Source organism: Gymnoscopelus microlampas (assembly GCF_963454915.1).
Source record: "Gymnoscopelus microlampas genome assembly, chromosome: 21".
Taxonomy (NCBI): domain Eukaryota; kingdom Metazoa; phylum Chordata; class Actinopteri; order Myctophiformes; family Myctophidae; genus Gymnoscopelus; species Gymnoscopelus microlampas.
This window is the reverse complement of record NC_139958.1, coordinates 8,361,729-8,373,919: the sequence shown is the minus strand read 5'-3', so window position 1 is coordinate 8,373,919 and position 12,191 is coordinate 8,361,729. Positions and strand designations below refer to the sequence as shown.

General features: G+C 40.7%; 1 protein-coding gene across 2 annotated transcripts in view; it reads left to right on the top strand.

Annotated features, from left to right (window-relative positions):
- Positions 1-8,954, top strand: part of fcho2 (FCH and mu domain containing endocytic adaptor 2) — a 96,485-nt gene extending 87,531 nt beyond the window's left edge. For both annotated transcript variants that reach the window (XM_084047030.1, XM_084047029.1), the window contains 5 exons: positions 1,266-1,398; positions 3,553-3,752; positions 4,212-4,276; positions 5,191-5,355; positions 7,847-8,954. In XM_084047030.1, the coding sequence (XP_083903156.1) occupies positions 1,266-1,398; positions 3,553-3,752; positions 4,212-4,276; positions 5,191-5,355; positions 7,847-7,869 (586 nt within the window). In that variant the 3' untranslated portion in view covers positions 7,870-8,954. The remainder of the gene's footprint in view (positions 1-1,265; positions 1,399-3,552; positions 3,753-4,211; positions 4,277-5,190; positions 5,356-7,846) is intronic.
- Positions 8,955-12,191: the final 3,237 nt, after the last annotated feature.

Sequence of the window (12,191 nt, the reverse complement as noted above, 5' to 3'; positions counted from 1 at the left end):
CTTTATGTGTGTGTGTTTGTGTCTTCACTGGCAGTGAAGCGCGCGCGCGCGCGTGTGTGTGTTACTTCACCTGAAAATATATTTTCCGTTTACTAAAGAGTTGGAGAGACAGGTTGACTTCTGTTACTGAACAAACACTCTATAGCAATGATTACTATAGAATATGGAGCTATTTTACACTTATGTCGGCACTTAAAAAAATTACCTTCACCAACTTTAATATTCAACTTTTGAAGAATACAAACTCGTCTTTTACCTACAGTATAATGGCATGGCCAAAATAGGGGGCGTCAGGGTTAAAGTTTAGACAAGAGCGTGTCTAAATCCTGGTAAATTGAGAGATGTGTAGAGATGGGTTTTTGAAAGATGCTGACGGAGGATGGGGGAACCTTCTCTCTGCGTCAATGAGAGGAAATTCAGTTAAACAGTGACATAAACCCATCATTAGACTGCCAGGGAAATACTTTCCACCGTCTTAAACAATCAGGTCTTCAGCTGCCCATGTCTCTTCAATAAACACTGTCACGCTAACTTTACCTCAGAGGGCAACACTTTCATTTGCATATTAGTCTAACTGTTGTCAAAACCTTCTGCGCTTTCACAGCAAATCTATATGCCCATAAATGGTCCATAGCATGTCTATTTTTAACCACTTAACCCCTATTTACTTCATTGACCCCCAGGGATCTACTGTATACTCGGTCCGCTTGTTTTCCCTACACCAAATCTCTTCACCGAAAATAGCCAACCTACACATGTAGATTGTCTATTTTCGGCGCATATTTGTACCAGAATATGGGCGCGAGGGTTCATGCGGTTAATAATAAGTTCAAACCTGCCATCTGTGGAAGTTGTGTTAGCTTAATTTGCGTAAAACTAAAGAGAAAGGTTTTCTTTTTTTTCTCCTTCTCTCAGTCTGGTTCCTGAGACCACATGGCTGGACTAATTGAATCAAACAGAATTCATCATTTAATAGCCGGGTCGTTTTAACCGGGTCATATTTTCCGAGCTATTGAAGCTTCACACACAAAGCCAAGCAGAGATGAATAATTGTGCCTCTGATGATCATTCCTCTGCTACAACCACCACTGTGTGTGTGTGTGTGTGTGTGTGTGTGTGTGTGTGTGTGTGTGTGTGTGTGTGTGTGTGTGTGTGTGTGTGTGTGTGTGTGTGTGTGTGTGTGTGTGTGTGTGTGTGTGTGTGTGTGCGTGCGCGTGTGCGTGCGTGTCTTTGTGCCTTTGTGACTGTGTGTGTCTTCCATACAGCGATCCTTCACAAAGTGACTCAAACTCCAAGGACTTTTGGTTCAACATGCAAGCGTTGACATCCTACCTCAGAAAGGCCTCGGAGCACAGTCCTACAGCCTCCTACTATAACGTGGACATCCTGAAATACCAGGTCAGTCATCAACACATTCATAGAATGATGTATCGCCATGATCTGGGAAAAGGATCCACTATGTGTCAGTTGATTTGATTTGAAGTACGGTGCACATTGCACAGTCTCAAACCCCCGACGTGCTTTCTTCATATTTAACCACTTAACACACTATATTGACCGGAGTCAATACTAGGCACCCTCCTTTTCCCCTCTACAACAAATATCTTCACTGACAATAGCCGATCAGTCGTAGGTTCTCGACCTACGAGAACCTACGACTCGTAGGTTCTCAAGAGCACAGCGTTACTTGTCTGCCAATCTGGCTTCGGGAAACCGCACGTAAGACCTCCTGGACGAAGTCATTTAGAAGCTTCGTAGCCTACCCTTCGTAGTGCTGTCCTATGCAGCAGTTTGTTACGCCCGAGGCGCTCGTAACACCCTTCGTAGCGAATATATACACTGAAATAGATCGATAAAAAGACCACGCACGCATGTGCACACACACACACACACACACACACACACACACACACACATATAGCCTGTATATATATATAACGACGTGTAATGTGCGACGCCTACCCCAAAAAACAGACATACAAGCTATCAACACACCGCAACATGGCGTGCCGACAGCTTATAGATCTGTTCTTTTGGGTAGGGCTGGTTCATGCCCTATGCATGAACCCGACGTTTACAAATTGTACTCTCACATGGAGTCACAGATGATCTGATCATCTTATAAAGAAATAAATCTTTTGAAAATAGAAGATCTACAAGCTCAGCTTGTAGATCTGCTGTTTTCAAAAGACTTTTATACATATTAAACTTGTGAAATGGGACATTCTGCAGTTTATGTATATTTAATGTACATGTTTATCTCAGCATCATCTACCTTTAGTTAACTTGGCATATGCTTAATATTTTAAATATTATATTTTATATTTTATTCATAAGATGATCAGATCATCCGTGACTCCCGTGAGAGTACAATGTGTAAACGACGGGTTCATGCATAGGGCATAGACTATATATATATATATATATATATATATATATATATATAGGCTATATATATATATAAATAACGACGCGTAAAGTGCGACGCCTACCCCAAAAAACAGACATACAAGCTATCAACACACCGCGACATGGCGTGTCGACAGCTTATAGATCTGTTCTTTTGGGTAGGGCTGGTTCATGCTCTATGCATGAACCAGACCTATACAAAGTGTACTCTCACGGGAGTCACGGATGATCTGATCATCTTATACATAAAATATAAAATATAATATTTAAAATATTAAGCATATGCCAAGTTAACTAAAGGTATAGATAACGTAGAGAAAGGCTGAGATAAACATGTACATTAAATATACGTAAACTGCAGAATGTCCCATTTCACAAGTTGAATATGTGTAAAAATCTTTTGAAAATAGCAGATCTACAAGCTCACAACGCACGCGTTGTGAGCTTGTAGATCTGCTATTTTTTAAAAGATTTATGCAAGTAAATGAATTGGAATAACATTCGATTGTGGGTTAATAAATAGGCCTATATATTAAATAGGATCGCTCACGTGCACGTGTATGAGTGTGTACACACGCGCCTGACGTTGCACTCCATTACTTTAAACATCCACAGTACACCACCGTCTATATCTTCATATCATAGCCTACATTGATATAGAAAGAGGAAGTCATAGAGTTTAAAATTAAAACAAGGGTATTGTGCAGTCACAGTTACCTACCAGCGCTTAAAGCGTGTTCATTTTCAGCATTATTTTATTGATGGGCTGAGTACAATCCCACTTGTTACAGCCAAACTCTGTGGAACAATCGGCTAGTCTGGCATCGAGGACAGCTCCGACCTTCCGTGCTTGCTAAGGCGTTGGTTCTCAAAGTGGGGTCCGGGGACCCCCAGGGGTACTTGAGGGGGTTCCAGGGGGTCCCCAGCTAAATGATAGATTAGGAACCAAATGGACCCTATCACACATTATTTGACCCCCTGTAGTAACTCTGAGGACCCCCTGTTGAAGACCCCTGGTATACAGTGGTGCAGTGGTGATTTTAGGGACCAGGCCAGGTTTGAAAGCTGTGGAAACCTGTGTGTGTGTGTGTGTGTGTGTGTGTGTGCGTGCGTGCGTGTGTGTGTGTGCGTGCGTGCGTGCAGGTGCAGTCTAACGGCATCCAGTCCACTCCTCTGAACCTGGCTGTGTACTGGAAGTGCAGCCCCAGCACCACAGACCTGCGTCTGGACTACCGCTACAACCCAGAGTCCATGGCCTGTCCCGGGGCTCTGTCCAACGTCCAGATCCTGGTCCCCATGGACGGAGGGGTCACCAACATGCAGGCTCTGCCCAACGCCATCTGGTGAGGAGCATCACCCCCCTTCCACGTTAACCCATTAAGACCTGAGGCGATTCTTAAAAATGTTTTCTAAATCCTAACAGATTTTTGGAAAAAAAAAAGAAAAAAAAAGGTTCAAGATTTTTCAAAAACAGCAGATCTACAAGCTCATAGCCGGTGCCGCGCTATGAGCTTGTATATCTGCTGTTTTTGAATAGCCAAAGAAATCTAAAGTGACATAGATGCGTTCCAGGTCTTAATGGGTTAATAAAAAAGATAATTTATAGATAATAAAAAAATATATTTATCGATAATAATTTATATTTATGTTTGAAATCATAAAAATGAAGGGAAAAAAGTGCTTTAACAATCTTTCCGGACATTTTAGAAGCTTTTTTTCCCCTTTATATTTTTATATTTCTTGCATGTGTGGGTGTCTCTTTTACCTATTAAAGAACGTATCATTTCATCCTTCTCTCATAGGAATTCAGAGCAGAATAAGTTTCTATGGAAGCTGAGCGACATATCGGAAAAGTCTGAAAACGAAGGTAAAGGAAGACGTTTCTTGCGTATCTATTAGGGATTCACTATTGAAAATCCCATAGAGTCATCTTAGATCGTGTCATATAAGAACTGTGTTCAAATTTTTTTCTTTTTGATTTTTGGAGTTCTCATATGATGCGATCTAAGATTTCCCTATGGGATTTTCAATAGAAAAAATACTTCCGTGACCCAGGGGTAGCGGGAGTGACATCAGGACTTCGGTACTCTATTACCATGGTTCTCAAAGTGGGGTCCGGGGACCCCCAGGGGTACTTGAGGGGGTTCCAGGGGGTCCCCAGCTAAATGATGGGTAGGAACCAAATGGACCCTTATGGGTCTGTAACTCTGAGAGCGTACAAATGGAACCAAATGGACCCTAACGGGTCCATTTGGTTCCATTTGTACACTCTCAGAGTTAAATCTAACATTGATTTTACAATATAAATTGGGGTCCCAGGCATATAAATGCCATTAAATGGGGGTCCGTAGCCCTAATGCATGTCAAACTGGGGGTCCTTGAAATTAAAATGGTTGATAATCACTGCTAGAGCCGTAAAAATCTTCTCTTATGGGGGGTCACTTTTCAAATGGGGGTCCGCGGGCTAATAAGTGTCAGTTTGGGAGTCCTTGACATGAAAAAGTTTGAGAACCACTGCTCTATTACATTTATTAGGCCTACTGATGCACGTATTAGTTCAAACAACTTGTTGACGGATATTGCTGATACCGGATATCATATGAAGCGTGCATCCCTAGTAACTGTGTGTGTGTGTGTGTGTGTGTGTGTGTGTGTGTGTGTGTGTGTGTGTGTGTGTGTGTGTGTGTGTGTGTGTGTGTGTGTGTGTGTGTGTGTGTGTGTGTGTGTGTGTGTGTGTGTGTGTGTGTGTGTGTGTGTGTGTGTGTGTGTGTTTGACCGCAGGCGCTGGGTCTCTGAGGGCAAAGTTTGACCTTTCGGACGGCCCGTCGACCCCGGCCACCCTGGCGGTGCAGTTTATGAGCGAGGGCGGCACCCTGTCCGGAGTGGACCTGGAGCTGCAGGGTTCTGGGTACAGACTGTCACTCAACAAGAAGAGATTTGCCACAGGTACCGCTTGCACACAAATCACTGATGGAAGACGCGCTCACATTTTTTACTTCGCAAAGCTAAGCTTGCAGATCTTCTGTTTTCAAATTGCCAAAGTGTATATACAGTATAATACATACTGTATATACTGTATCAGTGGCGTGCACCAGAGCACGTGAGCGGAGCGGAGCAGGTGGAAATGCCGCTCGGCGCTCCAGGGGGCCGGTTTCACGCTCGCTATTCGCTCACGTCAACTCCCCCCGCGCTCCGCTCCCCGTCGCTCCTCGCTCACGTTGATTTGCGCAAATCTCGCTCCTCGCTCCGCTCAAACCGGGTCGCTCAACAGTAAAAAAAAGAAAAGAAAAAGAAAGTAGAAATTCTAATGACATCTCGGTGCGCTGTGCACTGCGGATGTCTGTGTGTCTCTGAGTCCGTGCGACCGGGCATGCTCAAACATTCGGTGCGCGGCCCCCGCGAGGGCGGCCTGGAGCGGAAGGCGGTCCTCGCTCTGAGTAGCGCTCCAACCTTTTTATAACCAGCTCCGCGCTCACGTCAAAATCGCGTCGCTCCGCTCCGCTCACATGCTCTGGCGTGCACAGACATTTTGAGGGGCAGGTGCTCAAGTAAATTATACTTTTTTTTGTTTACTTGGTCTGCTCTTTTTTCCCTCTACACCTATACCTCTTTGCCAAAAATAGCAGCTCTACAAGCCCACAACGCCTCGCAGCGCGAGGCGTTGTGGGCTTGTAGATCTGCTATTTTTGGCTGAAGTTCTCCTCAGAAAAGGGATGCTAGGTTTCGAGTGGTTATGGTAAAAAGAAAAATCATATCACATAAAGATTTGGCGGACCCCCTGTAGTAACTCTGAGGACCCCCTAGGGGTCCCGGACCCCCTGTTGAAGACCCCTGCTGTAAACTGGAAAAAAAAAAATCTTTTTTTTCAAAAGGGCACTTCTGGTCAAGAGGGCAAAGGGCAATGGTTTTGCAATAATAATCTACAAAGTAACTAGCAATAATAATCTACAAAGTAACTAACAAATAATTATAGTGGAGTAAAAGTACAATATTTGCCTTTTGAGATGTAGTGGAGTAGCAGTAAAAGTATTGAAAATTGGAAATTGGACTCCAGTAAAGTAGAAAATACCTCACAATTGAACTTAAGTACAGTGCTTCACTAAATATACTTAGTTACTTTCCACCACTGACACAAATAGTTTAACAATATAACAGTTTGTTATATTATATTAACATAATTCTACCTTACAGTTTGGTTAAAATAACGTTCCACGTTGCAGCTTTAACTATTAGTTACAAATGGATAAAATAACACTGAGGATGAACATAATTCTACCTTACAGTTTGGTTAGAATAACGATCCACATTGCAGCTTTAACTATTAGAGTTATATATAGAATAACCCTGAGGATTGTACTGTATAGCCTATCTGCATGACGTCACCTTGCTAAAATAGTTTTTCAGAAAACAGAAAAAACTGAACCAAAACAAACGATATGATATTTCGTAATCATTTTTACCCTAAAAGTTTATAGCAATATATGACTATTGACATACAAATAATGCTGTCTGTCAGTTATGTGACATAGGAGAATTAAATGACGTAGGTAATTGTAAACCTGACTTACAGGCCAAATTATTAATGGAGTAAGTGACTTATCCAGACTTAAGGGCTTTGCAGACAGGGTGCGATTTTCCGCACGGAAAAAACGGACAATATCATTTTTTAAATGAACACATGGTTCTCAATGACCTCATGCACACCCCGTGCGGCGATGCGATGCGGCGATGCGTTTTTTTTTTTTTCAATCGAACCCAGTTCGATTTGTGCGTCTTTTCGCATGCGGTAAAAACTGATTGACTAATCGCACCCTGTGTGCAAAGGCCTTTAGGCCATTGGTTCTCAAAGTGGGGTCCGGGGACCCCCAGGGGTCCTTGAGGGAGTTCCAGGGGGTCCCCAGCTAAATGATAGATTAGGCACCAAATGGACCCTTATGGGTCTGTAACTCTGAGTGTACAAATGGAACCAAATGGACCCTAACGGGTCCATTTGGTTCCATTTGTACACTCTCAGAGTTAAATTGACATAGATTTTACAATATAAATTGCGGTCCAAGTGATAGAAATGCCATTAAATGGGGTCCGTAGCCCTAATGCATGTCAAACTGGGGGTCCTTGAAATTAAAATGGTTGAAAATCACTGCTAGAGCCCTAAAAATCTTCTCTTATGGGGGTCCCTGGCATATCCTTTCAAATGGGGGTCCGTGGGCTAATAAGTGTCAATTTGGGGGTCCTTGACATGAAAAAGTTTGAGAACCACTGCTTTAGGCAGCATAAAATGGGCTAGGTCACACTCTTGAGATACTTTCCTCAAAAAATGACTTAGGCCATTATTTTACCAAGGTGACGATGAGTAACCTTTGTATGATTTAATCTCTGTTGACTCTTAATAGAAATGTTTTTACATTGTGATTATCTTTTTTCTTTCTTTTTCTAGGGCGTTACATGGCAGACTGCTGAGTAAAGCCTACCACTTTGATCAAGAACAAAAAGGTTCTTCCTTCCTCTTCTTTTTTTTAACTCCTTATTACCTATTTATCAAAGGATAAGATCGGTTGAATGTGCAGACCTTTGCAACGCCTCCTGAAACTCTGGAACCATCTATGTGCTGGTGTCTAAATGCGCTTTTTAAACCTCTGGAACCATCTATGTGCTGGTGTCTAAAACGCTTTTACCTGGGAAGCAAGACTCACTACAGTAAAGTACCGTAGCACTGAGTATTGAACACTGTTTAAAAGGAAAAGGAATAACTGTTAGTAAATGTATAGATATGATATAAAGTGTAATTGCTTTCTGATCAAGTCTGACTTTTATAAAGTCAGGAACAATGTATGAATTAGATAATAATAATAATAATAAAAAATTATATTATATTTGAAATCATAAAAATGAAAGAAAAAAAAGTGCACTAACAATCTTTCCGGCCATTTTTAGAAGCTTTTTTTTTTTTTCTTTTCATGTTTTTATATTTCTTGTAGACTCTTGTAAAATGAAACAGATTATAGATGGGAGATTCTAAAGATGGGAATTAACACTTTGTTTTGCCCTTCTTGTTTCTCTCCAACTGTAAATAGTAACACTGAATATTCAAGATTTTTATATGTTGACTTTGTCTTTTTTTTTGTCTTTTGATTTTTCTTTTTGTGATCATGTGCAATGAAGGTCGAATCTGTCTTAAACAATATGAATCCTCTCTCACACACTTGTGGCACAAATGTGATTTGATATAATATTTTAAAACCATTTTGAAGTGCTTTCAAAAATGCAACAAAAAAAAGTCGGACCTCAGTGCCTCCTCTTACTGTGGATATTCAAGCAACAAATTTGTGTTATTGTACTTTTACCCAAATGTGGGGTTCTGGGTTTTTTAATGGGAAAATGCCTGGTTAAACGATGATCCCTCCCTGGTCCTGTGATCAACATGGACCCTTTGTCCCTTTTTTGTTTTGTTTCAGTTAAGGCTGGATTTTAATTTAATTATGAAGGGTTCATGGAGAAATATTGCTTGAGGCAATCTTGCTTGTTAAACAAAAGTGTATGTGTGTGTGTGTGTGTGTGTGTGTGTGTGTGTGTGTATGTATGTATGTATGTATGTATACACACACACACACACACACACACACACACACACACACACACACACTTTCAATAAAAAGATTCAAAGGATGCTGCCCATAGTAAGTGTGAAGGAAAAACTTCACGTTTTCACCCAAGTTTTATTTAAATGGTAACACTTTCATAACCCTTTTGTGCCCCTTTTGACAGAGAAATGTGCCTAAACCTTAACTTTTCTCTAATCGTGTTTGTGTATCATTAAGCACAGTTTAATGAGAATAGCACCAATATTGCGCCAGTCGTTTTATACTCTTTTACTTGTTGGGATGTTGAAGGGAAAACCTGCGCCTAGCTTGCTTGTACGTACGCAGCCGAGCCCAGCTGTCTTCCACTTAATGAACTAATCATGTTTTGACTTGTGAAATGCAGTTAAATCAGTCAACTTTGTTGTATAACTGGTCTTTTTCAATTTTATATTCGTCAATAGACCTTTTATCCTTTTTTATATACCCATTGAACGATAACAGCATAACCTAGGCCAAATGAATTATTGAAATGCCTTATGAAAATGTACCCAGCGCTGAATAATCAAGTGTGATGACTGTGATTAGATATGCTATTGGACATAATACTGCCATGCTTGGTTGTGGGTGCTGAACATTTTAGTAGTGAGCTCCATTCGTCCTTTAGACCGTTGGTTCTCAAAGTGGGGTCCAGGGACCCCCAGGGGTCCTTGGGGGGGTTTCAGGGGGTCTCCAGCAAAATGTGTTAACCCATTGAGACCTGAAGCCGATTCTACATGTCTCCTAAATCTCAACAGTTTTCTGAAAAACGTATGTTTCTATATCAGTGGTGCTCAAGCTTTTTCATGTCAAGGACCCCCAAAATTATATGTATTTGGCCGCGGACCCCCATCAAAATATCTTGTTCCAGGGACCCCCAGAAGCAAAGATTTGAGTTAAAAATGTTCGCTTTAAAAATATATATATTCAAAGATTTGCACACATTTTCACTATTTTTGAATAGCCCAAAGTGTAAAATAATGCTTTTTAGCTCAGATCTAAAAATGAGACAGTTCCAGGTAATGCTGCATCACAATCATTTTAACCACTTGATCCATTTATAGGTTGGCTATTCAAAAATAGCTGATCTACAAGCTCACAGCGCATCACTTTGTGCCATGCTGCGAGCTTGTACATATGCTGTTTTTTTTACATTTTTTGAAAAATATCCAAAATGTTTGCACATTTTTGAATAATTTAGATTTTTTTTTTTACATAAATCTTCTCTTCTGGGAGTCCCTGGCACAAAACATTTTCAGATGGGCGTCCGCGACCAAATACATATCAATTTGGGGGTCCTTGACATGAAAAAGTTTGCGAACCACTGCAGACCATTGGTTCTGAAACTTTTTTAATTTCAAGGACCCCCCCATAACTCTCAGAGTTATACAGATCTGACCTGGAACCCCCCTCACGGAACCCTGAGGGGGTCCCTGGACCCCACTTTGAGAACCACTGCTTGTATACTAATGGAGGGTCACTGCATTGAAGTCTGTTGGTCAATACTTCTCCTTGATGGAGAGACAGACTATTTTTCCACTATTGTTCCATACAGTTTAATTGTATATCTCTCTTTTTTTTCTCCAGTGATGATGTTTGTATACATTCATTACTTTAAACCTGGCATCTCTCTTTCTTTGGCCATGTCATTGTAGGGCGGAAGAAATATAAAAGGAAATCTGAGGTTTTCGAAAATAGCCGATCTACAAGCTGACAACGCGTTGCGGTGCAATGTTCTGCTGTCAGCTTTTACTGTAGATCTGCAAATTTCACTGTTGAAAGTGGTTAATTCATAATGTACACATTTTTTTTTCCCTTCCTAGAAATGCAGTGGAGTCAAAAAGCACAATATTTGTCTGTGAAATGTAGTGGAGTGAAAGTCATAAGTATCGACAAAAAAATACACACAAATACTCAAGCACAGCTACTCAAATAATTGCTTTAACCCATTCAATCCGGGAATGCATCTCTGTCATTTTAGATGTCTTTGGCTATTACAAAATAGCAGATATAGATCTGCTATTTTTGAATAGCCAAAGTATAAAAACAATGGTTATAGCTCAAATCTAAAATGACACAGATGAGTTCCCGGATTGAATGGGTTTGAAAGCACAGTACTCAAGTAAATGTACTTGGTTACTGTCCACCACTCACACAGTACCTGTATCACATGGCCATTCAAACCTACTCTGAACTCGATGAAAAGACCTAACTTTAGATGTCAAGTTTGTCTGCCCGTATCTGGTAAAAAACATGAATTAATATGGCATTAATTACTCTGAACCATCAGGGTTTTCTTTATTTTTATTTGTATTTTGTTTAGTTGTTCTCTACAATGACGTTTAACAGAGATATTTGCACCTGGCTTAAAGACTAGACCTTCAGTGATAGTGTGTAGGTATATAGAGGCTACTAACCTGAAATGAATGGAGAATGCCACTTCATCTGTTGTCTCTGTGACTTAAGCCTTCAAGACCGGGAACGCATCTGTGTCATTTTTAGATTTCTTTGGCTATTAAAAAGATATACAAGCTCATAGCGCGGCACCGAGTGCCAGGCTATGAGCTTGTATATCTGTTATTTTTGAAGAATCGTGAACATTCGTGCAAATCTTTGAGGATATATGTTTTTAAAGCGAATATTTGTAACTCGAATATTTGCTTATGGGGGATTCTACAAATGTCTTCTAAATCCTAACAGTTTTTTTTTTTTAAACGTATGTTGCTACTGTATATATCAGTGGTGCTCAAACTTTCTCATGTCAAGGACCACCCACAATTATATGTATTTGGCCACGGACCCCCATCTCAAAATGTTTTGTTCCAGGGACCCCCTGAAGCAAAGATTTGTTTGCTTTAAAAAATATATATATATTCAAGAAGTTGCACAAATGTTCACGATTTTTCAAAAATAGCAGATCTACAAGCTCATATCGTGGCACCGAGGGCAAGAGCTTGTATATCTTGTATATCTGCTATTTTTGAATAGCCCAAAAAAACCTTAAAATGACACAGATGTGTTCCCGGTCTTAATGGGTTAAATTATGTGCCTCACTTTGTACTTTCTTTTTAAAAAGATTTATTTTTGGGCTTTTATTGATAGGACAGTAGGCTGACAGGAAATGGGGAGAGAGACGGGGAGTGACACGCAGCGAAGGCCGTCGAG